The sequence below is a fragment of the Ranitomeya variabilis genome, chromosome 6 (assembly GCF_051348905.1).
Source record: "Ranitomeya variabilis isolate aRanVar5 chromosome 6, aRanVar5.hap1, whole genome shotgun sequence".
Lineage (NCBI taxonomy): Eukaryota > Metazoa > Chordata > Amphibia > Anura > Dendrobatidae > Ranitomeya > Ranitomeya variabilis.
In genome coordinates, this window is record NC_135237.1 from 365,582,277 (window position 1) to 365,608,854 (window position 26,578).

Consider the following 26,578-nt stretch of genomic DNA (forward strand, 5'->3'; position numbering starts at 1 on the left):
ACAAATGTTCTTGAACATAGAATATGAGGCTATGATTAAGAACATTTGTTTGTTCGAAACGCATCAAATAAGTCTCTTTCTTCTCTAAGCTGAATTTCAATTACTGGACAATAAAGTCATAAATCTTTATCTTGTGCTATCCCATGAAGATGTAAAGGTCTGCACAGAAGCTGTATATGCAAACATTAAGAAACATTTTTAATGAAACCCATTTGCAATATACGTAGTATTTAAAGGTTAGTTGTCAGCAAAGCTGTGGCTATTTACTGTACACAGGCCAAATGCTGTAGGGTTGGTAAATACATTTGCAGAGGTCCCCTTATTGCAATCATAAGTAGGATAGATATATTGAAAGCATGAAACTGGTGTGTGCCACTCTCACCAGCCATCTTGGTGGTGCTGCAGCGCTGACTAGTCAAGATGTCTTTGAGCAGGATGTCAATCCAGGCAATGTGGGTGCGTTTACAGGAAGGAGACCACGACTACGCAGAGCTACAGCTCCACCAAGATGACCAGTGAGAGTGGGGCTCAGTTGGTTTCTACCTTGAATATATTCCTACTAAAACTGGAATCTGTGCCAAGCAAGGTATTTATGAGCCCCATAGTATCCTGTATATAGTTTGTTAACCAAATTATTTTGCTTATAGGTTCCCTTTCACATTTTTTGTAAGTCTCTGTTTAAACTGTTCAATCAACCTGACAAGCCCATCACATTTACCTTCATGGCCATCACCTTTCCTGTACTACTGGGGCTTAGGGACCACTCATAGCTGATGATCTGGTGGTCATCGCTGCTCAGATTTCCATTTAAAGAGATGTGATTTTGAGGAAGGGTTATGAGCTGATTAAGTCCAGCGTAGGCAATAGGTGGGTGGTCCACAACCTTCTTCACAATGACATTGGCTTCAGTAGAATTTGTGGCTCCATCCGAATCAGCTACAGTTAACCTGAAAGTGGAAGAAATAAATCTAAAACTAAAAAGGAAACAAGAATACTCCCAAGGATAAACCAATGTCCCACCCAGAACATTGAAATTAACATTATCTTTAAAGTACAATTTTAGAAATATGCCTGATCACTTCTTCAGTCTGCAGAGGCGATGTTATTTTTTCCATACAGTTTCATGCTCTCATTACTTAGGAAAAGAAAAAGAAGTAGAATACTGTGGGCCTATAGTGTATCTCTGTATCCAAGGATTCCATATTACTATATATATATATATATATATATATATATATATATATATATATATATACACTCACCGGCCACTTTATTAGGTACACCATGCTAGTAACGGGTTGGACCCCCTTTTGCCTTCAGAACTGCCTCAATTCTTCGTGGCATAGATTCAACAAGGTGCTGGAAGCATTCCTCAGAGATTTTGGTCCATATTGACATGATGGCATCACACAGTTGCCGCAGATTTGTCGGCTGCACATCCCAAAGATGCTCCATACAAGGCAGGATGGATCCATGCTTTCATGTTGTTTACGCCAAATTCTGACCCTACCATCCGAATGTCGCAGCAGAAATCGAGACTCATCAGACCAAGCAACGTTTTTCCAATCTTCTACTGTCCAATTTCGATGAGCTTGTACAAATTGTAGCCTCAGTTTCCTGTTCTTAGCTGAAAGGAGTGGTACCCGGTGTGGTCTTCTGCTGCTGTAGCCCATCTGCCTCAAAGTTCGACGCACTGTGCGTTCAGAGATGCTCTTAGGCCTACCTTGGTTGTAACGGGTGGCGATTTGAGTCACTGTTGCCTTTCTATCAGCTCGAACCAGTCTGCCCATTCTCCTCTGACCTCTGGCATCAACAAGGCATTTCCGCCCACAGAACTGCCGCTCACTGGATTTTTTTTCTTTTTCGGACCATTCTCTGTAAACCCTAGAGATGGTTGTGCGTGAAAATCCCAGTAGATCAACAGTTTCTGAAATACTCAGACCAGCCCTTCTGGCACCAACAACCATGCCACGTTCAAAGGCACTCAAATCACCTTTCTTCCCCATACTGATGCTCGGTTTGAACTGCAGGAGATTGTCTTGACCATGTCTACATGCCTAAATGCACTGAGTTGCCGCCATGTGATTGGCTGATTAGAAATTAAGTGTTAACAAGAAGTTGGACAGGTGTACCTAATAAAGTGGCCAGTGAGTGTATATATATACAATACAGACCAAAAATTTGGACACACCTTCTCATTTAAAGATTTTTCTGTATTTTCATGACTATGAAAATTGTACATTCACACTGAAGGCATCAAAACTATGAATTAACACAGGTGGAATTATATACTTAACAAAAAAGTGTGAAACAACTGAAAATATGTCTTATATTGTAGGTTCTTCAAAGTAGCCACCTTTTGCTTTGATGACTGCTTTGCACACTCTTGGCATTCTCTTGATGAGCTTCAAGAGATAGTCACCAGAAGTACGCAGACTTGCACATATATACAGTATGCAGACATGCATACACACAATACGCAGACATGCATACACACAATACGCAGACGTGCATACATATACAGTACGCAGACATGGACATGCATACAGTACACAGACATGTACACACACAATACGCAGACGTGCATACATATACAGTACGCAGACATGGACATGCATACAGTACACAGACATGTACACACACAATACGCAGACGTGCATACACATACAGTATGCAGACATGCACATGCATACAGTACACAGACATGTACACACACAATACACAGACATGCATACACAATACGCAGACATACATACACACAATACGCAGATGTGCATACATATACAGTACGCAGACATGCACAAGCTTACAGTACACAGACATGTACACACACAATACGCAGACATGCATACACACAATACAAAGACATGCATACACACAATACGCAGACATGCATACACACAATATGCAGACATGCATACACACAATATGCAGACGTGCATACATATACAGTACGCAGACATGGACATGCATACAGTACACAGACATGTACACACACAATACGCAGACGTGCATACACACAATACGCAGAGGTGCATACATATACAGTACGCAGACATACACAAGCTTACAGTACACAGACATGTACACACACAATACGCAGACATGCATACACACAATACAAAGACATGCATACACACAATACGCAAACATGCATACACACAATATGCAGACATGCATACACACAATACGCAGACATGCATACACACAATATGCAGACATGCATACACACAATATGCAGACATGCATACACACAATACGCAGACATGCATACACACAATACAAAGACATGCATACACACAATACGCAGACATGCATACACACAATATGCAGACATGCATACACACAATATGCAGACATGCATACACACAATACGCAGACATGCATACACACAATACAAAGACATGCATACACACAATACGCAGACATGCATACACACAATATGCAGACATGCATACACACAATATGCAGACATGCATACACACAATATGCAGACATGCATACACACAATATGCAGACATGCATACACACAATACGCAGACATGCATACACACAATAGGCAGACGTGCATACACATACAGTACGCAGACATGCACATGCATACAGTACACAGACATGTACACACACAATACGCAGACGACATGCACACACACAACACGCAGACGTGCATACTTACACAGTATGCAGACATGCACATGCACACAATACGCAGACATGCACACACACAATATGCAGACATGCATACACACAATACGCAGACGTGCACACACATACAGTACACAGACATGCACACACACAATATGCAGACATGCATACACACAATACGCAGACGTGCACACACATACAGTACACAGACATGCACACATACAGTACACAGACATGCACACACACAATACGCAGACATGTATACACACAATATGCAGACGTGCACACACATACAGTACGCAGACATGCGCACACATGCAGACATGCATACGTATAATTACATATTTGAAGACAAATTCACAAAAATACATAAATATATACAGTCATACACACTGATATACACATGATACATGCATACACAGACATACAGACAGACACATTAGAAATATTTTTAATATGTGGCTATGAAGGGAGCGCTGCTTGATGGCCGTCACTTAAACAAACGTGGCCACGTGCAGTGCACTGTGCAGCTGTGTTTGCTAATAATCTGCCTCTAATTTTGCTTGTGTGTAGGCTTGACCACGTCATTACTAGCAGACATAGCCGCACAGTGCACTGCGAGCGGCCATGTTTCTTTAAGTGATGGCTCAAGAAGTGACAAAGCAACCAGTGTCCCCTGGTGTCCCAGCCGCAAAGAGCCCCCCATTTGGCCAGGGCCCAGGCACTTGTCCAGGTAGGCCGGCTGCTGACACCAGCTTTGTACAGTGCTGCCAAGGGACAATCAAGAATACATACACACTTGTGAATAAACTATAGGAAATATTATATTCCTTTCCACTGTAGGCTGCAGCCTTTTTTTTTGCTTTGGATGAACTACAATACAAATATTCACCAGGCAGGGAAAAAACTGATGGACCTCAGCTTCTTCGTTCTCTCAGTTGGTGGAGGTCCTCAAGGCTCAACCTAGTAATGCTTTAGATGATAATTAAAGGGATCCTGTCATATGATTCGAACCACGGGCAGCATGAATCAGAGCGGCTTCTTCATCACAAACATCTTGATTTTACTATGAAATGCTGCTGTTTCAAAGAAAAACTTAGTTGAAAGCATGACTGCAGACGAGGTGACTAGTCCATGAGGTATGTACCCGCCGGGCTATCTGTTCAGCTAGTCTGACAGGTCAGTATGCATCAGTCTAGCTGAGCTGGAGAGGAGAAGCTAAGAAGAACAGACCTCATGGACTAGTCACCTCATTCTCAGCTGCACTTTCAACTGTGCTAGAGATACATATTTGTAATAAAAGAGTGGGTCTCTTCAAAGAAGACCTATTTTCATATCAAAGGTGTCCAGTTTTTCTCTTATTTTATTCTAACTGCTCTGTTGAGTATTCTGTTTTTTTTTTTTCTTTATTAAAATATGCCATACTCTTCCAGAGATAAGCGCCTTTTTATTTAGTGCACATTTTCATGGTCATTACAAAGGGGGCAATGGTCTAAGAATTTTCTGGGGACGAGTCCCTGCGCTGCTCTGCTTTATTATCCTGTGATCAACTTTGCAAAGACCATAAAAAATATTAGTAAATAAAAAGGCTCCCATCTCTAGAAATATATGGTGTTTTTTAAGTTAAAATTGGAATAAACAGATGACCCACAAAAATAATATGAAAAAAACCTGGCCACTTTTGAACCTGATAAGTCCACTTTAACCCCTTGCAGACATAAGATGTACTGGTACATCATATGTTGGCTCAATAACTTTTATGCAGGCTCAGTAACTGAGTCTGCATCTCCCTTTTCTCTCCCTTGTTGTACCCTACATGTCTGTAAGCAAGCAAGAACCAATGGTAAATGATACCATAGAACAGTATCCAAAACACCATACAAAACACCACTTACAAAGACTTCTTATATAGCATCACTTTCTCAGCTATAATTTTATGGCAGAGCATAATTCATGATAAGCCAAGACTAACTGATGTACAAGACTTAGGCCTTACCTAAATGTATAGTTTCCAGTAACCAAGTTGGACAAATGTAAAACTGGATTATCCCCTCCCATCTTCATTTCTTGCAATGACCCTTCAGTCTGTTCCCAATGATATGCTATTATTTTATCATCGTCTGTGCTTTCTGTTTGAAAATCAGAAGAGAAGACGCAATTTTATCAAACTACATTGTGTATAGAAACTGGGATCCTTAGTGAATGACATGCACCAGAGCCATTAATGAATACATTAGATTATTAGGTTCTTATCAGAAATGAAGATTTCAATTAGCAAATAATGAGATTGATACTTCATGGCATTAAGTCTACACTTATCTCCCATAAGAGAATAACCAGAACACTTACGACTCCCATCAATGAAGGCAGATGTGGTGGGCAGCCATACTTCCTGCGTTCTCGGAGATACAACCGCAGTTGGAAGAAGATTGATTCTGGCAGCTTCAGAAATTAGAGAAAATATTTTGTTTAAATTAATGATGTTTTATTAGCTATTTATGCTTTACATTTTAAATACAATGACACTGAATGTGTGAATACGGTTCAGGATATAGTACAAGGAATAATTTGGTTCTGGCAAGATTTACCACTTATTTATGTTCATGATTTATCACGTGTACTGCAGGCATGGGATGATATACATGTATATGACACTGGCATATTTGGATACAGAGGAGAGCAGCTCTGAATAATATGCATACTAATTACAATGACATGTTTGGATTAAAGGGACCAATAGTTCTGTAGATTCATCCAGGCAATCGTTGGCGTCAACAAAGAAGTGTAAAAACTGTACTGTAGGTCCTTAACATATGAATGTGGGAAACAGAAACATTGGGGCGATTTATCAAGCCAGAATTCTGGCACAATTTTGGCCAAAGATTGTCTTTCATGACTTACACCATATTCATTATGTGTTTCTGCACCTCGTATGACAAGGTGACGTGGTTTTGCTGTGAAAAGAGATGTACCTTAGTTGGAAAGGGTGTGTGCTAACATCCAACCCCATGCACCAAAAAATGTCCCAAAATTTGGGATCAAATTTCTGGCACAATGTAGCCAACTAATAGGTGGTGTAAACTTAGAGTAAACAGTCTAAAAATGCAATATGAGAAAATGTGATCAACATATCAGCTCAGATAAGGTCTCCTTGTATATCTTGATCTTATGGATCTGGTGGCTTCTATTAAGAAATCCTTAGAGGTTTGAATCCTGTTGTCTGATTGATATGATTGACATGTATTTTTAACCTTGTTCCCCCTTATTTTCACCACGATGTCCCTTCATTATTAATTTCAATTATTTTTCATACTCACTATATGTGACTGCAGATTTGTGAATCCTCACATTGGGCGCACTGCATGCTGTGAGGATTCTCCGGTGGCGGCACCTGGCGCAGCGGGCGTGTGACTACAAGTATGTGATTTGCATACATACGGTAACCTCCCGATTAGATGGACGCGGCCTCGCTAAATGTGAGGATTCACAAGTCTGCAATCACATAGAGTAATTACAGACTGGTAGCTTAAGACTAGAAAACCCCTTTAACGATCAATTCACTTGTTTAAAAAATGCAGCAAAATAATCAAACAGCATGGACCACGATGATAAATGTGGTGCATTTTTAAACTGTCCGTTTTAAGTTCACATTGTCCAAGAATTGCAAAATATTGATAAATCTGTAGCTATCGATCTGTATGTACCTTTCTACTTTGTGTCTGTAGACTATAACAATAGTAATACAGGTTTGCATAGGAGGTGATACAAAACTCAAGAAAACCTCTATTGCCAAACTTTTTTTGTAACCTTTTTTTGTTGCTATCTTGCGAATAGGTTCATTGCTATGTGTGCAAGAATCATTGAAAAGAAATATCCGTTGTACAGTTATTCCTTGTTGTGCAGACTTCATGCTGAACATACTGTGCAATGTGGCAGATTATGTAACTGTAGAAGCACAATAGTGACCACAAGATACATTTTGTGGAGGACTGGTTTTGTACACGGAGAACTGAGAAGATGATTACATTACTGGAATGATGATGCAAAATGATTTCCTTTATGAATAAAAAGAAAGTTATTTTTACCTGGCTTGACAGTAATGTTAACAAATCCTTCTCCAGCCACATTTTCTCTTGTAACAGAGACTCTCAGTTTATACTTGCCTTCTGTAAGCTAACACAGAAAAAAAAATGAGAAAAGCGTTGAAGACATGACTGAGATTTACTAAGGCTGTATTTATACTTTGTTGACCGTTCTTAAGGCTAAGTTCACATTAGCGTTCAAGGGCTTTGCGGAGGGCTGCGTACCTCCTCCGTTAAGCTCCGCCTACTTCCGCATACTTCTGCATGCGTCCTGCATACCTATCTTTAACATTGGGTACGCAGGACATGCGGATGTATGCAGATGTATGCGGATGTGTCATTTTGATGCGCTCCCTGTCCGCACAAAACGCAACTTGTTGCGTTCCCGTGCGGTCGGTGGGCACGTCAAAACAACGCATCGGCATACATCCGCATGTCCTGAGTTCCCAATGTTAAAGATAGGTATGCAGGACGCATGCAGAAGTATGCAGAAGTGGGCGGAGCTTAGTAGAGGAAGTACGCAGCCCTTTGCAAAGCCCCCGAACGCTAATGTGAACTTAGCCTAAGTCAGAAATGGAAATCTCTGGTCCCATTCATTAAGAGCGGTAGTGGCCTTGATAAGGTGAGGGGGCATGCTGTAGTGAGAGCACCTGATTCATGAAGAAATTAGAAATGGCATGCACCTCTGTATGCCTCACCACAAATCTTGATCTCAGTGGATTGTCATGATTCCACCCCTCAGTGTGTTTGGAATGCAGGTACTGACGGCTTAGCCATCCATTCTGATACAGGGGTGTGCTGAAGCTGTCAATACCTTGATTGACAGCTCAGTGTCCAGTCTGGTGCAGAGGAATGCTGAGCTGTCGGTGTTTTGACAGCTTGGCCGTCCAATCTGAGACTGGGAGATGCTGTCTCCAGGTATTCATTGTCCCAGTTAATTGCTTTGCTGCTTACCTGGGCTGTTAGTCCCAGACCACTACCAGAAGTACATTCAGCTCTGTGTGGTTTGTCTCTTTGTGCCTTGTGTTGTGCTTGTTGATCTTTCATTGCCTGACCTTGGACCTCACTCTGACCATCCATCTGTTTAACCCCTTTGTTCTGATCCGCTATCTTCCTGGTATTTTGACCTTGGACCATTACCTGACAATGCCTTTGTCTACTCCCTCTGTTTACAATGTACTCTCCTGGCTTTTGACCTAGGACTCCTTGACTATCCCAACTCACGGCTTGTACGTGAGAAGTGACTCAGTGTTGCATTACATCTAGCCCATACGTTTTTCTTTTTCGCCAGTATGGATCCTGTTCACATGCTTATTGACCAGGTGGTGAATTTGATGCAGATGACTCAGGATCTGGCTAATGAATGTCAGAGTATGGAATCATCACAATATCAGTTGCAGGGTCAAATAATTAATTTTATGAAATACTTCCTATAGTTGGTCTCTCTCGAACCTGTAATGGCCCTCCCTGATAAATTTTCGGGAGACAAAGACCAGTTTAGGTGTTCAAGGGTAGCTGTAGGTTACTTTTTAGGCCATGTTCACACTTTGCGGTTTTTACCGCGGAACCGCCGCGATTTTGCCGCTGCGGGTCCGCTGCAGTTTCCATTGCGTTTACATTTACATGGAAACCGCAAACCGCTGTGCACATGCTGCGGGAAAAACAGCGCAGAAACGCAGCGGTTTACATTCCGCAGCGGTTTACATTCCGCAGCATGTCACTTCTTTGTGCAGAATCGCTGCGATTCTGCACCCATAGGAATGCATTGAACCGCTTACTTCCCGCATGGGGCTGTGCCCACGTTGCGGGAAGTAAGCGGATAATGTGCGGGTGGTACCCGGGGTGGAGGAGAGGAGACTCTCCTCCAGGCCCTGGGAACCATATTTGTGTGTAAAAAAAAGAATTAAAATAAAAAATCATGTTATACTCACCTCTCAGCGCTGCACGCGGCCGGCCGGTCAGAGTTGCTGAGCGAACAGGACCTGCGGTGACGTCGCGGTCACATGACCGTGACGTCGCGTTCACATGACCGTGACGTCACGAAGGGTCCTTCTCGCACATCATCTTTGGAACCGGACCGCCGGGTGCAGCGCCGAGGAGATCGGGACGTCAGAGGGTGAGTATATAAACTTTTTTTTTTATTTTAACATTACTATTGATGCTGCATATTGCTGCATATGCAGCATCAATAGTATAGGCGGAAACCCGCAGCGAAAACCGTGGAACAAACCGCGATAAATCTGCAGGGATAACCGCAGCGGTTTTGCCCTGCAGATTTATCAAATCCGCTGCGGGAGAACCCGCAGAGGTCACCCGCAAAGTGTGCACACAGCCTTACCCTGCGTTCCCGGTCGGATGAGTTTCACCATGTGGGAATAACCATGTCTCTTATGCAATGTGGTGCTCTTTTTAAGATTGGGGATAAGGTTTGGTTGTCATCTAGGAATATTAACCCCTTCATGACCTTGGGATTTTCCGTTTTTCCGTGTTAGTTTTTCGCTCCCCTCCTTCCCAGAGCCATAACTTTTTTATTTTTCCGTCAATTTGGCCATGTGAGGGCTTATTTTTTGCGGGACGAGTTGTACTTTTGAACGACATCATTGGTTTTAGCATGTTGTGTACTAGAAAACAGGAAAAAAATTCCAAGTGCGACCTCCGATCATGTGACGGGGGTCGGCGATGCCATCATTTCCGGCCGCCCGGCCGGATGCGGTAGTTAAATGCCGCTGTCTGCGTTTGACAGCGGCATTTAACTAGTTAATAGGCGCGGGTAGATCGCGATTCTGCCCGTCCCTATTACGGGCACATGTCAGCTGTTCAAAACAGCTGACATGTCCTGGCTTTGATGCGGGCTCACCGCCGGAGCCCGCATCAAAGCGGGGCTTCTGACCTCGGACGTACTATCCCGAGGTCAGAAAGGGGTTAAACTTAAAGTGCCATGGGCAAAGTTGGGTCCAAAGTTTAATAGTCTATATGAAATCCTGGAGGTGGTAAATCCGGGAGCATTCAGGTAAAACTATTTCCATCACTTCACATCCCTAACTTGTTCCATAAATCCCTATAAAAGGAGTTTGTTCCTCCAGCAGTGTCTCATCCCCACCTCCTCCGGTTTCCATAGACGGTGGCTTGGAGTATGAGGTTTAGAGGGTTGTGGATTCTCATAGGGTCCAAAATACCTTCCAATAACTCATCCACTGGAGGAGAAACGAATCAGAGGAGAGATCCTGGGTCCCAGCTCGAGATGTGAAGGCCAAGCGGTTAGTTAGGGCTTTCCATTTAAAATTTCCTGGGGGTCTGCTGACCCCCTTTACAAGAGGAGGTACTGTCATGTTTACGCCCCTCAGTGTGTCTGGGATCCAGCCACTGACAGCAAAGCCGTCCAATCTGGTACAGGGGCTTGCTGAAGCTGTCAGTACTTTGATTGACTACTGAGTATCAAGTCTGGTGAAGGGGCAAGTTGAGTTGTCGGTGTGTTGCTTGACACTTCGGCCATCCAATCTGAGACTGGGAGGTGCTGGCTGTCTCCAGTGTTCATTATCCCAGATGATTGCTCTGCTACTTACCTGGGCTGTCAGGCTCAGATCTCTGCCTGAGGTACATTCAGCTCTGTGTGGTTCGTCACTCTGTGCCTTGTGTTCTGCTTGTTGATCTTTTATTGCCTGACCTTGTTCCGACCATCCGTCTGTTTAACCCTTGTTCTGATCTGCTATATTCCTGGTATTTTGACCCCGAACCGTTACCTGACTATGCCTTTGTCTCTTCACTCTGTTTATAACGTGCCCTCCTGGCTTTTGACCTCATACTCCTTGATTATCCCAGCTCACAGCTTTTCCAAGAGAAGTGATTCAGCGTCACACTGATGAAAAAGTTGTATACTTCAAAATGCGTTGACTATTAAACAGCATATCTTTGGAATCTAGCCTTCTCATCATTACTGATAACAGCGCAAGTTAACCAATTCCTTTCCAATTTTTCTCCTGATTTCTTTTCGTGGGTCTGCATCAGCCTAAGCCTCATCAGTGGTTGTGTGCAGTGGTAATCGTGTAGACAGGCTCTGATTCATGCTGCCTGTGGTTTGGGTAGCATGAAAAGAGTGATGGGTTCATTTTAATGCCACAAAAATTATGCAAATCTTTGATTCCCCTATGGGGATTTATTGATTTCCATTAATGTAGAATTATACAAACAAAATGGAAGCTCACTTACTTTTGACAGGGTAGGTGACCTTGTATTTATCATTTTCAGCTCACCCTGAAATTCTGTAGGTTGTGATATCAGTTCCCACTCATAGGTATACGGCATGTCTGTAAATGATATACAGAACTGGATTGAAAGTGGTAATACTGGCATTAGGAAGATTACAACATTCAGATGTTTGTTTTTTTTAATGTCTGTTATTAACTTATAATATGACCATTTTGACATTTATTCTCTGCTGTCTCTAGGTATACACATCTCACCACAATAGGAAATACAACAAATACATACTGCACTAAAACTGGAAAGTATAATATGTGGGCAATATACAGTATACACTTACATTTCTGCCAAGAACACACAGACTGACCCAGGTCACACTCATTCTGAAGATTCCCTTTCCAATTGTTCTAGTCACTGGCCATTGACACATTGGTCATCTAATCTGAAACTGGAAGGTACTGACTGTCTCCGGTGTTCATTGTCCCAGGTGATTGCTCTGCAACTTAGCTGGGCTGTCAGTCTCAAATGTCTAATTCACATGAAATGCCCCAAGTGTCAAAAACCCATATACTAATCGGGCTCCGTACCACTTAGAAAATACATAAATCACTATATTGGCGATCAAAAAGTAAAAAATTATCCCAGAAAAAATGGTGCTTAAAAAATTATTTTTATTAATACAATTCTTAAAACATACACAAAGAAGAGGTACTAGATCCAAAAAAGAGGGACCTCATTGCCATGGGATATTCCAAACCAGTGACCAATTATGGAGTACAATTAAGGCAATCTAAGGATTATACAATGTGCCACCAAATATAAGGAATCACATTATGAGACAATTTACATTCATGTATAAATCAAAGAGTATAAATTAATATCAATAATATTGGAACTAAATCCTAAAATTTACATACAATGTCTCACAAGTTGATTACCATATTGGCATGCTAGTCAGTAAGAACGGTTGTTTCCTCAAACAAGTCCTGCATTGCCATTAAAAATACACATACACGTTACACCAGTGTTGTACCAATGTTAAATAGATTGGCACGTAAATTGTACTATATACCTGATGTTGACCACGTGGAAATCCCTGGCGTCCCTCTTCCCCAACGTGCGTTCTGCATTGCTTCTTGTGATTCCTCATATTTAGTGGCACATTGTATAATCCTTAGATTGCCTTAATTGTACTCCATAATTGGTCACTGGTTTGGAATATCCCATGGCAATGAGGTCCCTCTTTTTTGGATCTAGTACCTTTTCTTTGTGTATGTTTTTAACCCCTTACTGACCTCGGACGGGATAGTACGTCCGAGGTCAGCTCCCCTGCTTTGATGCAGGGCTCCGCGGTGAGCCCGCACCAAAGCCGGGACATGTCAGCTGTTTTGAACTAGCTATTAACTAGTTAAATGCCGCTGTCAAACGCAGACAGTGGCATTTAACTACCGCATCCGGCCGGGCGGCCGGATATGAGCGCATCGCCGACCCCCGTCACATGATCGGAGGTCTGCGATGCTTCTCCATTGTAACCATAGAGGTCCTTGAGACAGATCCCCAGCAGCTGTGAGCGCCACCCTGTGGTCGGCGCTCACAGCACACCTGATTTTCTGCTACATAGCAGCGAACAGCAGATTGCTGCTATGTAGCAGAGGAGAACGTGCTGTGCCTGCTTCTAGCCTCCCATGGAGGCTATTGAAGCATGGCAAAAGTTAAAAAAAAAAGTTAAAAAAATGTGAATAAAATAAAAAAAATATAAAAGTTTAAATCACCCCCCTTTCGCCCCAATCAAAATAAATCAATAAAAAAAAAAATCAAACCTACACATATTTGGTATCGCCACGTTCAGAATCGCCCGATCTATCAAAATAAAAAGCATTAACCTGATCGCTAAACGGCGTAACGAGAAAAAAAATCGAAACGCCAGAATTACGTTTTTTTGGTCGCCGCGACATTGCATTAAAATGCAATAACGGGTGATCAAAAGAACGTATCTGCACCGAATTGGAATCATTAAAAACGCCAGCTCGGCACGCAAAAAATAAGCCCTCAACCGACCCCAGATCATGAAAAATGGAGACGCTACAAGTATCGGAAAATGGCACAATTTTTTTTTTTTTAGCAAAGTTTGGAATTTTTTTTCACCACTTAGGTAAAAAATAACCTAGTCATGTTAGGTGTCTATGAACTCGTAGTGACCTGGAGAATCATAATGGCAGGTCAGTTTTAGCATTTAGTGAACCTAGCAAAAAAGCCAAGCAAAAAACAAGTGTGGGATTGCACTTTTTTTGCAATTTCACCGCACTTGGAATTTTTTTCCCGTTTTCTAGTACACGACATGGTAAAACCAATGATGTCGTTCAAAATTACAACTCGTCCCGCAAAAAATAAGCCCTCACATGGCCAAATTGACGGAAAAATAAAAAAGTAATGGCTCTGGGAAGGAGGGGAGTGAAAAACGAACACGGAAAAACGAAAAATCCCAAGGTCATGAAGGGGTTAAGAATTGTATTAATAAAAATAATTTTTTAAGTACCATTTTTCTTGGGATCATTTTTTACTTTTTTACTACAATATAGTGATTTAGTCTCAAATGTCTGCCAGATGTGCATTCAGCTCTGTGTGGTTTGTCTCTCTGTGCTTTGTGTTCTGCTTGTTGATCTTTCGTTGCCTGACCTTAGACCTTGTTCTGACCATCCTTCTGTTTGTCCCCTTTGTTCTGATCCACTATCTCCTGTTATTATGAACTCAGACTGTTACCTGACTACGCCTTTGTCTCTTTCCTCTGTTTATGACGTACCCTCCTGAAGTACGCTGTTCTTCTGAATCTGGTGTTGTTTTTCTTTTGTTACTGTGCTTTTCCGTTCCCGAGATATGGCTCCATCTTCCCTTTATGTAAATCTAGTCTTCTTACCCTAGTGGGAATGGACTTCACCGCTTCTTTAGGTTCAGTTCAAGTTTTAGATTAGTTTTTGATGCAGCATCTTAAGTGGATGGGATTTATAGAAATCTCATGTCCACTGGTTTTTTTTTCTATGCTGCGTAAACTAACCTGTGGTACATTTTTTAAATCTCCAACATGTCAATTTCTCTTTTTGGTATGCTGGGTTTTCTGTGTGGATTTTCTTTTTACATGCTAAAAATCCACAGGTAAAAAACATATATTCATTTTTATTGTGTTTCAGCTGCGGTAAATGTTTTTCCATGGTAAATTAGACGGTGTCATTCAAAATTAAAGATCTTCCCACAAAAAGAAAGCCCTCGTATGGCTATTTTAATGTAAAGATTTAAAAAAATTGGTTCTTGGAATAAGGGTAGTAAAAAACGAAAATACAAAAACGGAAAATTGCCAAGTCGGGAAGGGGTTAAATGGAACATGAGTGAGCTATGTTTATTAATAGTGATCTAACATATAGTGCTCCAAACATTATCTTTACAACTATTTATATTATACTATGATGACAATTATGAAATGCAAACTTGTGCTTAAAGAAGCACTCCTCCTCCCATCAAAGGTTTTAGGCTCTTAATATATTGCAGTCATCATATTATACAGCACTGTGTACTTACTATTGGTCATTGCCTTTACATTTCCTTTCTACCCAGTTAATTTTGGGTGATTTTGATCAAAACGACAACAAGGAGTTCAGTACACAAAAACCGAGTAACAGATTCCCTTTAAAACATTTGTATAATATGAATTCTCCTGCTGTCAGGCCGCACAAAGCAGACATATGTATAATACATTGGTGTACATTATCACATTGCATGTGTCCATATTGTGCGGAGTATGGTTATACATTACATGAGTCACCTGCTGGGGCCTCCGGGCTCACAAAGACATTAAGCTGAACTTCATGAGTCGGTAAAGTCACCTCAATGTTGCCTGCGGTAGTCACTGTGAGCTCGGTTACTGCAAGAAAAATGCCACGCAAAATAAATTACAACTATTATTTAAAAGTACAAAATTCAACAAACGTTTTTGAAAAGGCCTCATTCACATGGCTGTATAGTGAGTCCATTTTCTAAAAACTCTTACTAAGGTTCTTCTAGTCCAAGGGGCCTTTACTGTATCTGAATACGCCTCAACATAAAGTAGAACAATAAGATGCAAAATGCAATATAAACAGCACCTAACATAGCAAGGAGCTCTCCATGTACCACCATACTGTCTCTCTACATAGAGCATCAGTCCTAAAGGTCTCCTTACACATTAGACTAACGTCATCCAAATCCGCCAATATCGGCCAGATCAGCTGACAGTCTTTTGTGTATAGAGGCCTCACATCTCCTTCCCAACAGCTGAGATCAGGGGAGAGAAGGATCCAGCATGTCCGATTTTGGACTGCTGATCCTTTTGTTCTTGGCGAGATAAGCGACTGCCAGCAGCTCTTTCATAGAGTACACAGGAGCCGTTGGCTGAGAAGTCAGGAGAGATAGCGGTCAGCCGAATGAACAACCATTGTTCAGACGACAGCTATTTGTCTTACATGGGGGACTTTAGGCTATGATCACACGCAGCATTTTTATCAGCCGCAGTAAAACCGCTGCATTCACAACGCAGGTTTTGCTGTGGTTTTTTTTACTCATTTTTTAGCAGTGTTTTTTTGATGAAGAAGATTGTTCTCAATGGAAGCAACAAAATAATAATCTTGCCATTATGATATCTTTAATCCACTTCACCAATGGGCGATGTTCTATTCTTTACTTTTACTCCCCTTCTTCCCAGAGCCATAACTTTTTTATTTTCCCATCAATATGGCCGTTTGGGAGCTTGTTTTTTTGCGGATTGAGTTGTAGATTTGATTGACACCATTGATTTAAAAAAAAAATCCAAGTACAATTTCACAATTCTTATTGAGTTTTCAATTTCTCATGTTCACTATATGGTAAAACTGACCTTCCACTATGATTCTCCAGGTCATTACGAGTTCGCAGATACCAAACATGTCTAGGTCCTTTTTTATTTAAGAGGTGAAAAATAATTTTGAATTTGTATGAAAAAAGTTTTGGTCTTTGTCGCCATTTTTTGAGACCCATCCATTTTTCAGGATCTGGTGTCTGGGTGAAGGCTTTATTTTTGCAGCTTTATCTGACAATTTTATTGATACCATTTTGGGGTAGATACAATGTTTTATTGCATTTTATTCCAATGTTGTGTGACCAAAAAAACGTAATTCTGGTGTTTTGATTTTTTTCTCATTACGCTGTTTACCGATCAGATTAATTTATATTTTGATAGATTGGACATTTATGAATGCAGCGATAAAAAAAGGTGTATTTTTATTTATTTTTAATTGTTATATTTTTAATGGAGCAAAAGGTAGGGGGGGGGGTGATTTGAACTTTTGTGTTTAATAATTGTTTTAAAACAATTTTTTATTTTTTACTTTGTTCAATAGTCTCCTTAGGAGACCTGAATCTGCGATCATCCGATCACTTGTGTTAGACATAGCAGGTCATCAGCACTATAAATAGCAAAAATCACAATCTCCTAGCAGTATCAGCATGACAGTCATGAGGGTCTTCTGCAGACTCCTGGCTATCATGACAACCATCGGTGCCCAATGATCGTGAGATAGGGGCGCCGATGGGGGGACTTGTGATGCGCTTACAGCCGGTGCGAGTTAAATGCTGCTGTCAGTGATTGACATTGGCATTTAACTAGTTAACAAATGCTAGAGGCACTTGACAGCTGATTAAATCAGCCATCAAGTGCAGGAAAAGATGAGGGCTTAGCGCTGGGAGGGACATGGCTGGTGATGACATAAACATACATCATCGGTCGTGAAGGGGTTAATGGCTAACAAAAATAAAATAAGTGATGTTACAAAGCAAGCTTTACCAACTACTTAGGTCTCTTCATCAGGCATGGTAATATCCTGGTTACACCATGCCTGATTATTATTTATTTATATAGCACCATTAATTCCATGGTGCTGTACATGAGAAAGGGGTTACATACAGGGTTATAGATATCATGCCTGATGAAGACACCTAAGTAGTCTGGAGAGCTTGCTTTGTAACATTGCTTATTTTATTTTTATTAGCCATGACAAGGTATCATAACTACAAGATTATTATTGCGTTTCTCCCACTTTGAACAACCAGTCTTTTTTCAACTCTTTTGGTGAAGGATACATACGGTATATGATTTGTCTACAGGACAACTTCCTAAATTCAGCCAGGAAAAATAAAACAAGCGTGTGCATGAGATTTCTGAAATTTCATAGCTTTTGGTGATGTTGTAAAAATCAGCTTCTTAGTTCCGTAAAAATGCTGAAAAAACGCACCATGTGAAACATAGCCCTAGGATGATTGTATTGAAAAGTTTGTATTTTGTATCTTGATGTGATAAATCTATTGAAACTGATTTCTGATTTCATTCTTGACCAGCCTGTTCAGAGAGGGCTTCACAAGAAGATCATCTGATCATTTTAAAGTCTTTATTGTTTTATTTGGATCTGTGCCTCTGATTAGAGGCACTATCGTCACTAAAGAAACTCTGATTTACCTGGATTGGTTGACACAGAGGTGAGAACCACATGATTTATGATAGAGGGACGGGTTGGCACAGTACTATTCATGTGCTCTGTGTTCTCCTGAGGATCTAGAACAGTCTGGATAGTTGGTAACTTTTCAACTTTTTCAAGAACATCAGATGAGATGAGTTTCTCCAAAGTGGAATTAGGTAGAAGAGTTGGAAGCTGCATACATGATAACATAAAGTCTTAGTAAACAGATTGATTTTGCTTTATAATATTATAGTACTGATATTATATATCATTTTGATAGGATATATTATACAGCCCAATTCATCAAAGCTTTTATGCCACAATTCTAAAGTAGAAAGCTTTGAAAAGTCGCAAAGTTTTGGCTCAACAAGAAGCTGCGCTAAAATGTTGCAACTTATGGAGTTGCCACACCATTTTCACCCAGCTCAGACAAAGTAGGTAGAGCTGCTACGGGTTGAGGGCATGGTGACTGCCGGTTGTCAAATTCATTTATGACCGTCAGCGTTCGCTATGTAACCAAATAGGTAGGCACCGGAGTAAGATTTGTGGTGAGGTGCACACGGAGCCACATGCTACTAGTCAGATGCTCCTGATTCATTAGGAAGTGTGCCTCTTGATGAATCGGGAGCCTCAAACAATGTTTTATTGAAAAGCATGTGAACAAATATTATATTATAGGCCAGTGCCCAGCAGTGGTTTTTTTTCCCATGCCAATGTGACATGAAAAAAGATCACGAATTGCGCACCCATTTAAGTTTATGGGTGCGTGGAAAACATTGGGCTACACTCGGATGACAAATGAGTACAGTCTAATTTTCGTGGACTCACACGATGGAGAAATTCTGTTCTCCATCTTTTCCTCATCTGTGATACAATTCTCTCATCCGAGAGAATCGAATCACACTAAATTGACACTCAGCTCAAACTCTGATCAGAGTTTGAGCCAAAAGTCATTTACATAATCAATCCAATGCCTTCACATGGAGAATCAACACTTGTGTGAGTAAGCCTGGACTCTTACTACACAGTCAAAAATGGTAGAAATAAGAGTACAAACCTGTTCTACAAATGTCACAGTTGTTTCCATTGGTCTTGTCAAAACCATCTCAGTTGTATCTGAACTTGATTTCCCTGGTGGTGTCTCAGATAAATGGTTCACATTCCCTTTAGTCAATGACTCTTCTTGGAGAGGTTCTATTACATCGTCGCCACGTCTGCCAATTTCTAGAGAAGTGATGTTCTTATTGAGTTCAGGCAAAATCCAATTTATATAGTCCAAGTCAGGTCTTATTTTAACCCCTTCTTTAGCATTCAGATGAAGTAAATCTAATTGGGGGCTACTGTAGTCATCTCCATAATCGGTCAGATCTTCAAGTCTTGGGTTCTTAATTAGAGAAGAAAGATCTTTAAAATTGGTCATATCGTCCTCTTGGTCATCTTGATCTGTCAATGAATATTCTCGATTGGATGGAATGTTATCGTAGAGTGCAAATGGAATAAATCTTTGCGAAGGCCTAAGGACAAAAGTTAGGAAAGACTGCATACGGTCTTCTTTTTGGGGCTCACAACTCTCTTTATGTTGACAGTTCACAATATAGCACTGCCTGCCCAACATCCAGGAGAGGTCACAACCAGAATGGTTACAACAAGCCATAATGCAGTCAGACATAGTTCTGGCATTCGGCACTCTCTTCAAGTGCGTCTTTTGTAGATTAGGTGATATAGCGGCATTAGCGAGCATGTCTCCTTCCCTGCATTGGTCACAAAGATGCCCTTGAAATGAGATAATTAACACAATTGATATCTCGGACAAGGGATATGTGACAACCAAAAACAAGCTTTCATTGAAATTCTTAAAAAACAAGCTTTTCTAACTTTTTGCATGTGAATTTACGGAGATATTTAATATGGATAGGCTGCTTTTTGTCTTTCATTACTAAATGGTCTCTTCTTTCTTGATCTAGTGAGCTAGATTTCTGTTTTATTTGGTAGCTTGTAATTAAATTTATGCCTGCCTATTATCTAATTACAGTGATAACGGTAGACAATGAGAATCTGGGGGACTTTATGCCTTCTGATATAGCATGATAATGAGCAATGCCAAATCTTCCGTTGACTAAGGCTATGTTCACATGTCCATATAATCTTCAGTTAGAACGGATCCAGCAGCCATCCTTTGACAAAAAAGTTGTGCAGACAAAATTTGGTCAAAGCTAAAAAAACATTATTGCAACTTGATCCGTTTTTTTTATAATTGAAGTCAGAGGATGATCTGTTAAATAGCGTTTTCTTCCTTTTGAAACTGACCCAGTAAGCAAAAGACGAATCCTTTTCAAATGAAAGGAAAATGGCTGTACTAGCTCAAAAGGGTGCTTTTACTGAATACTGAGCAAAGGGTCTGAATACTTAAGACCATGTGATATTTCAGTTTTTATTTTTTAATAAATATGCAAACATTTCTAAATTTCTGTTTTGTTTTTCAGTCAGACGGGATGCAGAGTGTGCATTAAGGAGAAAAAATGAATGAACTTTTTTGAATTTATCAAATGGCTTAAATGAAACAAAGAGTTAAAAATTTAAAGGGGTCTGGATACTTTCCATACCCACTGTATATACACTATGAGTCAATACACAGTCCCTATATACAGTATGAGCCCCCACACAGCCCCCTTTATACGGTAGGAGTTCACACAAATTCCCTATAAACAGTATGAGCCCAAGACGGCTCCCTACATGCAGTATGAGCCCCCACATAGCCCCCTATATACAGTATGAATCCACACAAAGCCCCCTATATATACAACCCCTGGCAAAAATTATGGAATCATCGGCCTTGGAGGATAGTCATTCAGTTGTTTCATTTAGTAGAAAAAAACAGATCACAGACATGGCACAAAACTAAAGTCATTTCAAATGGCAAATTTCTGGCTTTAATAAACACTAAAAGAAATCAAGAACAAAAAATGTGGTAGTCAGTAATGGTTAATTTTTTTAACCAAACATAGGGTAAAAATTATGGAATCACTCAATTCTGAGGAAAAAATTATGGAATCATGAAAAACAAACAAACAAAAAAACTCTCCAAAACATCACTAGTATTTTGTTGCACCACCTCTGGCTTTTATAACAGCTTGCAGTCTCTGAGGCATGGACTTAATGAGTGTCAAACAGTACTCTTCATCAATCTGGCTCCAACTTTCTCTGATTGCTGTTGCCAGATGCAGGTCGGAGCTTTGTCATGGACCATTTTCTTCAACTTCCTCCAAAGATTTTCAATTGGATTGAGACCTGGACTATTTGCAGGCCATGACATTGACCTTATGTGTCTTTTTTCAAGGAATGTTTTCACAGTTTTTGCTCTATGGCAGGATGCATTATCATCTCGAAAAATGATTTCATCATCCCCAAACATCCTTTCAATTGATGGGCTAAGAAAAGTGTCCAAAATATCAACATAAACTTGTGCATTTATTGAAGACTAGATGGTGGCCCGACTCTAACGCACCAGGTATTCTAGAATAAGCATGTCCATGTAGTATATTGCCCAGCCACGTAGTATATTACCCAGTCACGTAGTATATTGCCCAGCCACGTAGTATATTGCCCAGTCACGTAGTATATTGCCCAGCCACGTAGTATATTGCCCAGTCAAACAGTATATTGCCCAGCCAAGTAGTATATTGTCCAGTCACGTAGTATATTGCCCAGCCACGTAGTATATTGCCCAGTCACGTAGTATATTGCCCAGCCAAATTGCCCAGTCACGTAGTATATTGCCCAGCCACGTAGTATATTGCCCAGTCATGTAGTATATTGCCCAGCCAAATTGCCCAGTCATGTAGTATATTGCCCAGTCACATAGTATATTGCCCAGCAACGTAGTATATTGCCCAGTCACGTAGTATATTGCCCAGCCACGTAGTATATTGCCCAGTCACGCAGTATATTGCCCAGCCACGTAGTATATTGTCCAGTCATAGAACAACATAGAAGAAAACCAGTATACTGTGCCAATTTACACTAAATAATTTTTATTAAATATTTATACAATTAAAATCACAGAACAAGGTGACTACTAGGAAAGCAGGGACACTACCACAATAAATATGTGTGTAACTAGAGATCAAGTAGAGTGCCTGTATTGCTATTAACCTTATAAAGATTATTGTACACAATGCTATCAACTACTAAATATAGGGGCACAGTAGAACGCCCTGCAAAATTGCCGGTAACATTGGAGCATATAATGGTAAAGAGCAGCACTTACATAAGACCGTGACTTGTTTACGTGGCGTCCCTGCCGCCTCAACGCACGTTTCGCTTCTTCGTCAGGAGGCGTGCGTTGGGGAGGGATGGACCCGGCATAGACAGCATCAATAGTAAAAATTTGGTCACACAGGGTTAATAGCAGCGTTAATGGAGTGCACTACACCGCGGCATAACGCTGTCCGTTAGCGCTGCCATTAACCCTGTGTGAGCGCTGACTGGAGGGGATTATGGAGCGGGCACTGACTGCGGGGAGGAAGGAGCGGCCATTTTGGCGCTGGACTGTACCCATCGCTGATTGGTCGTGGCTGTTTTGCCGTGACCAATAAGCGAGTTGGATTTCCATGACAGACAGAGGCCGCGACCAATGAATATCCGTGACAGACAGACAGAAGGACAGACAGACGGAACTACCCCTTAGACAATTATATAGTAGATGTAATGACAGCCATCTCCCCAGTGCCTTTACCTGACATGCAGCCCCATATCATCAATGACTGTGGAAAATTGCATGTTCTCTTCAGGCAGTCATCTTTATAAATCTCATTGGAACGGCACCAAACAAAAGTTCCAGCATCATCACCTTGCCCAATGTAGATTCGTGATTCATCACTGAATATGACTTTCATCCAGTCATCCACAGTCCACAATTGCTTTTCCTTAGCCCATTGTAACCTTGTTTTTTTTCTGTTTAGGTGTTAATGATGGCTTTCGTTTAGCTTTTCTGTATGTAAATCCCATTTCCTTTAGGCGGTTTCTTACAGTTCGGTCACAGACGTTGACTCCAGTTTCCACCCATTCGTTCCTCATTTGTTTTGTTGTGCATTTCCTGCTTTGGAGACATATTGCTTTAAGTTTTCGGTCTTGACACTTTGATGTCTTCCTTGGTCTACCAGTATGTTTGCCTTTAACAACCTTCCCATGTTGTTTGTATTTGGTCCAGATTTTAGACACAGCTGACTGTGAACAATCAACATCTTTTGCAACATTGCATGATGATTTACCCTCTTTTAAGAGTTTGATAATCCTCTCCTTTGTTTCAATTGACATCTCATGATTCATGTCAGTCCACTTGGTGCAACGGCTCTGCAAGGTGCGATCACTCCTTTTTAGATGCAGACTAACGAGCAGATCTAATTTGATGCAGGTGTTATTTTTGGGTATGAATATTTACAGGGTGATTCCATAATTTTTCCCCTATGCTTTTTTAAAAAAAGTAACCATTACTGACTACCACATTATTTGTTCTTGATTTCTTTTAGTGTTTCTTAAAGCCAGAAAGTTGCCATTTGAAATTACTTTAGTTTTGTGCCATGTCTGTGATCTGCTTTTTTTGTACAAAATTAAACAACTGAATGACCATCCTCCAAGGCCGGTGATTCCATAATTTTTGCCAGGGGTTGTAGTATGATCCCCCACACAGTTCCTTTATATAGTGTGAGTTCAGAGGCAGCCCCTAAAAACAGTATGAGCCTCACACAGCCCCTACATGCAGTATGAGCCCCCACATAGCCCCCTATATAAGGTATGAGTGGATGGGTGGCAGAGGGCATGGTGCAGCCCATGGGCCATTCTTTTCAGCCGTTCGGCTTTCTCGGTCTGGTACTGGTACGGTCAGAGGGCCGGATGTGGCTGGCGAGCCGCACTTTGCCCAGGTCTGACCTATTGTATAGAGAGCTTTTTCCAAATGTCAGCATCAAATATTAATCCTCAAAGAGAGCGGGGGTAAATGTAATGAGTATTATCACAGTAACTAGGCTTCAGTATGATAATATAACTTACCAGCTATTGTGCACAGCCAGATAAAAAGAGAATATGCACACAGGGTCAAGATGTTAGGTGCCATTACTGTGTGCTATAGGCAAACACCTTCTTCTGTGAAAAAATCATATTCAAATTTTATACCTGGAAGAAAGAAACAAAAATGATTGGGCCAACGCTATGATTATTAAATTGTAAAAGTGTTGGCCACATGATACATGCAGTATAATATGTATCAATATTAGTATAAATAATTATGACAAAAGGAGAAATTGCACAACTAGGATGAAAACTATCTTTGCTGCCTTCAAGAACAATAAAAAATCTTATTATGCCCATTTTGTATGTGGCACTGCCGCTCACTTCAATGAGCTGACCTCTGATGATACAGCCTATGAACAGGGGTGGCGCTGTTTTTAGAAGAAAGCAGATATATTTTTCTATTCCTGAACAATTCCTTTAAAGCTGAGATTTTCTGTTTCAATGTCTGCCAGCTGCTCCTGATCGACAAACTAAAAAAACGACAATTCTCTGGTTGGAGCCAATCGCTGGCAACGGCCAGTGGATTCTAGATTTTCATTATCTTACAAATAACCTATTCACCCTTATTTATTTCATGTCTTATTCGTGCAATGAGAATATATTACAAAGCCATTAAACATTGTCTTATAGATGGAGGAACTCCAGTTCGATGTTTGCTCTCATGCATATGAATTTAAAATGTTTGTTCCCTCTCGGGAATAATAAGTAATTATTAATTAATCTCAATATTAGTATTTCAGAATATTTCACTTAAAGGGTTTATCCAGGACTATACTGATTTTTTACTGTGGGCCTAAGAACTAACAGGCAGGAATTTGCTAATTACCTGCCTGTTCTGTTCGCCACCAATCTCTGGCCAGCACAGAGCAATCACTGACAGCGCCTGCTGGCAACTCTGCGGCTTCCGTTGGCATCATGTTGACAGAGCTGTGGCTACTCTTCTGCTCTGCTTTGTTAACGGGGCATTGTTGCCAATATCATGATGAATGACAGCTGGCTCCCCGCTGCACAACTGCAGGAAGCCGGCTTTCAATCAGCATGGCATCAGTACTCATGCCCTGTCAACAGTGCAGATTGGAAGTGAAGTCACTGTTTTGCAGATGTGACGTCAGCGGAAGCCGCAGAATCGCCAGCAGATATGATCAGTTACTGCTCTGACTGCGCTGGGCAGAACGGGCTGAGCTGACCGGAAGAAGAAGAGCTGCTCTGCTGATGTGGAGCACCTGATCCCCGGCAGCAAAGGTCAGTGACCGCTCTGAGTCGCTGCCAGATCGATAGCAGCTACCTGCTTGTCAGTTTTTTCTTATAGTAAAAAAATTATTTAGTCCTGGAAAAAACCTTTAAAAACTCAGAACACAAAAAAGCATAGAAGTGAATGTCTCCTCAATGTTATGTGCTGCATTAACAAGTGTCTTTATTCAGTGCATGTCAGCATAACATAAAAGTCCCCTATACCTTTCTTCTTCCATCTTCTTCTGTAGATGTTTATACAATACTCCGGTTACACCTCTTTTTCGGGGGAAAGTAGGGTAACAACCTGCATGTACAGTACAGACCAAAAGTTTGGACACACCTTCTCATTTAAAGATTTTTCTGTATTTTCATGACTATGAAAATTGTACATTCACACTGAAGGCATCAACACTATGAATTAACACATGTGGAATTATATACTTAACAAAAAAGTGTGAAACAACTGAAATTATGTCTTATATTCTAGGTTCTTCAAAGTAGCCACCTTTTGCTTTGATGACTGCTTTGCACACTCTTGGCATTCTCTTGATGAGCTTCAAGAGGTAGTCACCGGGAATGGTTTTCACTTCACAGGTGTGCCCTGTCAGTTTTAATAAGTGGGATTTCTTGCCTTATAAATGGTGTGGGGGCAATCAGTTGTGTTGTGCAGAAGTCTGGTGGATACACAGCTGATAGTCCTACTGAACAGACTGTTAGAATTTGTATTATGGCAAGAAAAAAGCAGCTAAGTAAAGAAAAACGAGTGGCCATCATTACTTTAAGAAATGAAGATCAGTCAGTCCGAAAAATTGGGAAAACTTTGAAAGTGTCCCC

At 40.9% G+C, this 26,578-nt stretch overlaps 1 protein-coding gene across 4 annotated transcripts in view; it reads right to left on the reverse strand.

Annotated features, from left to right (window-relative positions):
• KIAA0319 (KIAA0319 ortholog) overlaps nucleotides 1-26,578 on the reverse strand; it is a 61,303-nt gene that overhangs the window by 32,599 nt on the left and 2,126 nt on the right. The window contains exons 2-10 of one of the 4 annotated variants that reach the window (XM_077269987.1): nucleotides 24,491-24,613; nucleotides 19,500-20,215; nucleotides 18,442-18,634; nucleotides 15,742-15,840; nucleotides 11,934-12,031; nucleotides 7,731-7,818; nucleotides 5,995-6,087; nucleotides 5,642-5,774; nucleotides 719-947 (exon numbers count right to left, since the gene is read on the reverse strand). In XM_077269987.1, the coding sequence (XP_077126102.1) occupies nucleotides 719-947; nucleotides 5,642-5,774; nucleotides 5,995-6,087; nucleotides 7,731-7,818; nucleotides 11,934-12,031; nucleotides 15,742-15,840; nucleotides 18,442-18,634; nucleotides 19,500-20,215; nucleotides 24,491-24,554 (1,713 nt within the window). In that variant the 5' untranslated portion in view covers nucleotides 24,555-24,613. Of the gene's footprint in view, nucleotides 1-718; nucleotides 948-5,641; nucleotides 5,775-5,994; nucleotides 6,088-7,730; nucleotides 7,819-11,933; nucleotides 12,032-15,732; nucleotides 15,841-18,441; nucleotides 18,635-19,499; nucleotides 20,216-24,490; nucleotides 24,614-26,578 lie in introns of all 4 variants that reach the window. The other 3 variants (XM_077269986.1, XM_077269989.1, XM_077269988.1) reach the window with 3 other exon arrangements.